Source organism: Tiliqua scincoides, chromosome 3, assembly GCF_035046505.1.
Source record: "Tiliqua scincoides isolate rTilSci1 chromosome 3, rTilSci1.hap2, whole genome shotgun sequence".
NCBI classification, from domain to species: domain Eukaryota; kingdom Metazoa; phylum Chordata; class Lepidosauria; order Squamata; family Scincidae; genus Tiliqua; species Tiliqua scincoides.
Genome location: NC_089823.1, coordinates 241,430,117 through 241,437,051, shown reverse-complemented (window position 1 = coordinate 241,437,051; position 6,935 = coordinate 241,430,117). Strand labels below are relative to the sequence as shown.

General features: G+C 61.3%; 1 protein-coding gene across 1 annotated transcript; it reads right to left on the bottom strand.

Annotated features, from left to right (window-relative positions):
• Positions 1–3,037: 3,037 nt before the first annotated feature.
• Positions 3,038–5,000, bottom strand: HES1 (hes family bHLH transcription factor 1). Its single transcript, XM_066620974.1, has 4 exons — positions 4,857–5,000; positions 4,690–4,785; positions 4,195–4,282; positions 3,038–3,761 (listed from the first exon to the last, which is right to left on the bottom strand). Exons 1-4 carry the CDS (start codon positions 4,962–4,964, stop codon positions 3,217–3,219), a joined length of 837 nt encoding a protein of 278 aa, XP_066477071.1. The 5' UTR covers positions 4,965–5,000; the 3' UTR covers positions 3,038–3,216.
• Between the last annotated feature and the right edge of the window lie 1,935 nt (positions 5,001–6,935).

Below are 6,935 nucleotides of genomic sequence, written 5' to 3'. Positions count from 1 at the left end.
TGGCTGTGGGCTTCATGCAGCCCTGCTCCCTCCCACTACCACAGGTTTTCTGTATTGGGGGCAAGAGAAATGGAGCTCCTGATCACAAGCAGATGTGGTGGGTGTTAAATCATCAGCCAGGTTGGGGGGGGGGCAGCCTTGAAAGGAAGTGTGCAAAACAGGTTAGGGAGCTGGGCAGAGAAGAAGGTTGTGTGCCTGCTCCAGGGCCTCCTGCAAAAGGCCTTGAGCCAGCCAAAAAGGCAGCCAGCTCTATGCACTGGTAGGCACATTGACAGCCTCAGGACCTTGGCTCATCACGGGGGGGGGGGGGGTGTTCCCTCCCCCCATCATGTTCTTCAGCATCTCAAGAACAGTCTGTTTTATGAAACCATTTTGATATTTTCCCAGTCAAGGCCAGTCCTCTGCAATGTGTTCACGCAGAAGTCCTGCCGTGTGCAGTAGTGAGCAGCACAGGCCTGCACTTTGCTTAGGGGCTGCCGTCAGCTTCAAACTCCTCTTCCCACTAAGTTTCCAGCCGCTCCCTGGCCTCTCGCTTCCTCCCACAAATCAGCCATGTTTCCCCCTCAGCACAGCTTGTCCTCCTACCAGACACCTCTTTCCCACCTTCTCCTGTGTTACTCTGCACACAGCACACCCTGTGGATGCAAGAAAAGGGAGCTCCCTGGCTTGGTGGAACACTAGGCAGAGAGGGGCCCTGGTGCCAGGGCGATGACTGCAGGCAAGGGACTTGGGCTGAGGGACAAAAGGACAGGGCCCCAGGCGGGTTTTGAAGGAGGAAGAGCAGGGCTTCTGAGAGGACTTTTATCACCGCTACGGTGTTTCTTTTGGGTCCTTTCCCTTATCCAATGAATCATAATTTCTACAAATTCATTGGCAACCTTCAGTCTCGAGAGACTGTGATATCGCGCTCTAAATGGTGGTTCTGGAACAGCGTCTAGTGTGGCTGAAAAGGCCAATTTGGGAGTGACAATCCCTTCCACACCGGGAGCAAGTGCAGTCTGTCCCTGGCCTGTCTCCCCGGCTATGGGCCTTCCTTCTTTGCCTCAGGCTGCTGGCCAAGTGTCTCTTCAAACTGGGAAAGGCCAAGCTGCACAGCCTGTCTCCAAGTGGGCCACTCAGAGGCCAGGATTTCCCACCTGTTGAGGTCCACTCTTAAGGCCTTCAAAGCCCTCTTGCAGATGTCCTTGTATCGCAGCTGTGGTCTATTATTATTATTAACAGTATTTATATACCGCTTTTCAACTAAAGTTCACAAAGCGGTTTACAGAGAAAAATCAAATAACTAAATGGCTCCCTGTCCCAAAAGGGCTCACAATCTAAAAAGATGCAAATGAATACCAGCAGACAGCCACTAGAACAGACAGTGCTGGGGTGAGGTGGGCCAGTTACTCTCCCCCTGCTAAAAAAAGGTGCACCCACTTGAAAAAGTGCCTCTTACCCAATTAGCTTACAGGTCTACCTGTAGGGCGCTTTCCCTGCACGAGTTCTCCATAGAGGAGATCCTTTGGAATCCGGCCATCGTCCATTCTACAATTATGATATCTAAAACTATGTAAACTTACGAAATGTGAATGCCAGTCTTCACCCACTGTATGCAAACGTTGTCTGATATCCCAGGAAATTCCTGGCTCCCCAACTCTGGCTCCCAGTCCCCTTTCTACTCCAAGCTCAGGAATGATGTGTCTCTTGAACCCCTTCCCCCACAAGGCCCGAGATCAGAAAATGTCCCAGGGAATTTGGGGGCCCCCTCTTTTGGCTCTTGGGTGCAGGTAGTTTGCCTTCTGTCACCCGCCCCCCCCCACATAGGCCCTGCCGCAGAGGCAGCAGGGGTGAAGGCAGAGGCATGTGAGGGAACAGGACACCTTCAGGGGGGCTGAGTTGAGGGCACAGGTAGGATCCTCCTCTTAGGTGCAGCTCAACACCTAGAAACCTTAAATCCCCAGCAGCCTTTTCCAGAGAAACTGCCACTGAACAGAGCCTAAAAGTTAGTCCAGCCTCTTCTCCAACACTGGCCAGCCAGCTGCCCGAGAGCTGACTCCACCTGAGGATTGCCCCCAGCCTTTGCCACCCCTCACTCAGCATAACTGGGAAGCTGGGCCACATTCCTCCCCTCCCTCTAAAGACCCACAAGCCAGTGATCATTGCAACCACTTGGGGCAGTGAATTTAGAAATAATCTAAAGACAACCTGTCAGGGATCAAACCAGCGACCCAAACCCTAACCCAGTGGGCACCAGGTTCCTGGAGCACCACCACAGACACTACCCTCTGTTCTCCTCAAGCAGCAGCAGCAGCAGCAAGTCCTACAACAGCAGGCTTCAAGGACCAATCATACCAAGCAGGCCTATATAGAATCAGACCGTTGGTCTGTCCAGGTTTGCTGACCCGTATCAGTGGCTGAGTCTTTTCCCCACTTTTTCCTACAACCACTGATCCCTTTTAAAGACACTGGCTGGCAGGCAGGCATGCAGGCAAGCGTCTGTGGTGGGGGTCAGCCATGGACTATGCCTCCTCCCCCTCTCAAAATTGCCCCTACTCAGGCCCCAAGGCCAAACCACAGGCAACAAAGGAGATCACAGACTTGTGCTTCTGTCACCACTCTGGATGGGGCAACAGGAGTTTTGGAGAGGCAAATCAGAGTGGCAGCAGAGCATGAAAGGGCAAACGCCCACTCACCCCTGCTGCTGTGCCACTCAGGTGGAGTCCGCAAAACTTGTATCATTAAGCACCCTCCCTGGAGTCAGGAACGAACACCCAGAAGGGCCTCAAGATGCCTGGAGAGCCGCCACCAGCCAGAGAACACCCAGAGCATGTGCTCTGGGGGCTGCGTACATCCCCTCCATGGGGGTCAAGAGGGCCACATCACCACCACCACCTGAGAAGCTAAACATCTTCTTTTATTTTTGTCAAACAGCTTCCAAAAAGGAAGAAAAGTTTAGGAACGAACGAAGATCTTTGGTGTCACTTAAAAAGAGCATGGCAGACATGAAAAAACAAGAGCTGGAGAATTCCATCTCCCTCTCTCTCTCTCACACACACACACAGGGCTGTTGACCTTGGCACAAGGAAGGCACAATTCAGACATGCAGAAAAAGGACTATTTACAGCCAAAGGGCAAAAGGCGCCCAGCTCCCTCTTACAGGTAGGAAGAGGTTGCGCCTGAAGGCCAGAAGTCTCGCTCCACAGTCCAGAGTCCGCAGTTGCCTCCCCTGTGAGTTCACCAAGGTCTCCAGACAGAGTCCGCTGAAGGCAGTGAGGGGGCCCCAGGCCCCGGGGACACAGTGGCAGGGAGCAGTCCTGAGCCCACGCCCCCAGTGGCATAGAGGGGGAAGACAGCATTGCCAGGCGGTGCAAAGGCTGTGCTGGGGATGAGGAAGGCAAACTGCCCATCTGAGGCTGGCACCAGCTGGAAGCCCCCATACACCTTTGTGCTCTCCCCACTTCCAGGGCTGCCCAGCTTGCAAGGAATCAGGCTGCCTGCAGGGGCCGCTGCACCGGCAGGGATCTGTGCCAAGGGTTGCCCACCGAAAGAGGCACTGTGCTGAGCCCCAGGGGGAGGGGGTAGTGCTGCAGGCAGCGGCGGAGTAGTGTAGTTCATGGCGTTGATCTGGCTCATGCAGCTGGCCAGGTGTCCAAGCAGGCGGGTGCGCACCTCTGTGTTCACCCCCTCGCAGGTAGAGAGAAAGCGGGTCACCTCGTTCATGCACTCACTGAAGCCAGCCCGGTATTTGCCCAGCACTGTGGGGTCTGTGTTGAGAGCAGCTGCAAGAGAGGAGTGAGAGGGCTGTCAGACAGGGACCACGTACACCGGGGTGCTGCAAGCCTGTCCCCTGTCTTGAGCTCTGTGGAGTAGCAACTCAGTCTCTTCAGCAGACTCGGTCTCCTCCACAGCTGAAAAGCTCTCTTGCTTCAGCAAGGACATCCAAACGTCCCCATGTTGCACATTACACCAGCAGACACTCCAAAAGTAACAAGAACTCTGATAAAGACAGTTTCCCTTTACGCAGTCAGCCCTAAGGTTTTTGTCAGCCCCCCCCCCCCCGCAGGGCTTCTGCTTGCTTCTCCTTATCCCCACCATCTCCCCTGCCTGCAAGCTGCCACCCTCCCATCTCTCCCTCTTCCGGAACCGCAACTACTTGGAGCTGCGGCAGCCTGGAAGAAATCACCTTGGGGGCACCCCCACGGGGCCACTCACCCGTCATCTGGGCACGCTGCAGGTTCCGCAAGTGCTTGACTGTCATCTCCAGGATGTCGGCCTTCTCCAGTTTCGAGTGCCGGGAGCTCTGCAAGAGGGAGGGAGAGTCCGGCGTCAGGCTGATGGGGGGTCTGTGGAGCAGCTGCACAGCACCCATGCAGGTTTCAGGAGGAGGAGGGAAGATGAGGCTGGGCGGCAGGCTCTCTTGCTCCCCCACCAGGTCGCCCAGCCCAGGGATCCAGCCGTGCCTGAAGCCCGGTGCTCAAGGCAGGCTTGGCCGAGAAGCGATGCCCGCCAGCTCCGTCCCAGACGGCAGGACCAGGACCGCGCCCTGCGCCTGGGAGAAGCCCAGCAAGCCTCGGCGCCCCAGGGGCAGGAAGACGCCTGACCCGGCCCGGGAGGCTGCTGCTGCTGCTGCGGGCGGGCGGGCGAGAGACCAGCACTGCGGGCTGCCCCCGCCCGGGCGCGGGGAAGGGCCCTCCCGGGGACACTCACGTCCTTCTTGAGCGCGTCCAGGATGAGCGTCTTCAGCTGCGCGAGACTCTCGTTGATGCGCGCCCGGCGCCGCTTCTCCATGATGGGCTTGGAGGACTGCAAGAGAGCGCGCTCAGCCTGGGCGGGGGCCAGGAGCTCCCGCCGCCCCCCGCCCGGGGAGCGCCTACCTTCCTGTGGTCGGAGGCCGTGCGCGGCTTGTCCGGCGTGGCGAGCCCGCTGGCCGGGGTGGCTGCCGCGGGCGACGAGGAGCTCTTCTCCATCGGGTCTGCGGGCATCGTGCCGGGGCTGGGCGGAGGCGCCGGCGGCCGGCCGCGCTCCCCGCAAGACCGCTTCCGCGCCGCAGGCAGGCGGGCGGGCGGGCGGGCGGGCGGGCAGGCAGGCACGCGCCCGCTAGCTCGGCCTCCCCGCCCGCCTGCCCGGCGGCGCTATTTATAGCCTGCGCCGCACGCGAGCGGCTCGTGTGAACTTCCCAAACTTTCTTTCCCACAGCGACTCTCGGCCAATGGGAGGCGGAGGCGCGCGGCCCGCTCGTGGACGGCGCCCGCCCATTGGATGCCCGGCCCCGCCGCCGCCATTGGATGCCCGGCCCGGGCGCCCTCCTCGACCCTCCGAGCCGCGCACGGCGCGCCCCGTCCCGCCCGACGGCTGCGCCGCGCCCCTGCCGGCCCGCCGCGTGTGTTGCTCTCTCGAGCTCTCCTCTCCCCAGCGAGGTCGTCGGCAGGGGCCCCCCGGAGAAGCTGGCGGGCCCTCGGGACCGGGCTCGGGGCGGCGGCGGGTCCGCGGTGCGTGCCCCACGGCCGCCAAAGCCCGAGCACGGCCGGAGAGGGAGGCTCGCGGGGAGCCCGGGCTACCGGCAGCGGGTCTGGGCTCTGGGCCCGGCGGAGGCACCCAGCAACGGCCGGCGAGGCTGTGACTCACTGGGGAGCCCGGCGAGCCTCGGCCCGGAGCACGCGCGGCCCGCTTGGCCTGGCTACCCTGGCAGCGCGCCGCGACACGCACACCGATCCGCACCGCCCGCGCGTCTGCCGCGGGAGCCGAGCACGTGCCGGGAGTTCTCCTCGCGGCCGCGGCCGGCCTGGACCGATCCCTGCGAGGGAGGCCGGCTGGGCGGGCAGGGCTGCAGCTGCCGCGGGGCCTGGCAAGACCCCGCAAGCAGGATGCGTCCGAGGCGCCCCTCGCCGCGCCCAGCCGGTTTCCTCCCCAGCCCTCGGGCGGTCGATACCGCCGGCTTTGCGGGCGGAGGGGCGGCGAGGCGGGCCGGGGGGCTGCTTCCCCTCCGGCGAGCTCCTTTCCCGACCTCCCCCGCGGGCTCTTTCAGCCCTGCGGGAGCTGGAGCGGGGTACGTGCAGGGGGCGGCTTTATCTCGAGCCGAGGCCGTGCGTGGGGCTGGCTGGCTGCAGGTGCCGCGCCGAGGATGCGGCCCCCGCCTCGCAAGGCTGGCCTGGCCTGGCCTGGCCGGGGGTTCTCGCACTTAGCCGCCGCGGCCCGGCGGGCGGGCGGACCCCGCCTCTGCTGAAGGAGGGGGGACGAGGACGCCCTGGCAGAGGCTGCGAGCCAACAGCCCCTGGACTGAGGGCCGGGCGCGGCGCCGACCTGGGGCTGTGCTGGCTGGAAGGCCCCCTTCCTCGCGGCCCAGTCCCAGCGACCCGCCCCGTCAGACCGAGGGAGGGCAGCGCTGGACCCCGCAGCACATTTCCTGCTGCGGCGACGCCCCCTTGGGGGTCCACCGCGGACGGGGGGAGGGGCCTGCCCTGCAGATGCCCCGCCCCTCCCTCCTGCACTGTAGTCAGTAAGAACATCTGAAGAGTCCCGCTGGCAAGGCCATCTGGTCCAGCTTCCTGCATCTCACAGTGACCCACCAAATGCCTCAGGGAGCACCCAGGACAACCTGCGTCGCGGTGCCCTCCCCTGCACCTGGCCATCAGAGGCAGCCTGCCCCTAAAACCAAGAGCTTGCACAGACCTACTATGACTTGTAACCCCTAATGAACGTTTCCTGGAGAAATTTGTCCAAGCCCCTCTTAAAGGCATCCAGGCAAGATGCCATCGCTACTTCCTGTGGCAAGGAGCTCCACAGACGAACTACACGCTGAATAAAGAAATAGTTCCTTTTGTCTGTCATAACTCCACACACAATTTTATCGGATGTCCCCTGGTTCTGGTGCTGCGTGAGAGGGAGAAGAGCATCTCTCTATCTATCCATCCCCTGAATAATTTTTTATGTGTCAGTGACGTCCCTCCTCAGGC

Bases quoted from the DNA above. Each gene is read 5' to 3' on its own strand.
- HES1 (XM_066620974.1), bottom strand. From the start codon at position 4,964: ATGCCCGCAGACCCGATGGAGAAGAGCTCCTCGTCGCCCGCGGCAGCC. The intron at 4,283-4,689 runs GTGAGTGTCCCC...TCCCTCTTGCAG, and splicing joins TGGACGCGCTCAAGAAGGAC to AGCTCCCGGCACTCGAAACT. The intron at 3,762-4,194 runs GTGAGTGGCCCC...CCTCTCTTGCAG, and splicing joins GCAGCGTGCCCAGATGACGG to CTGCTCTCAACACAGACCCC.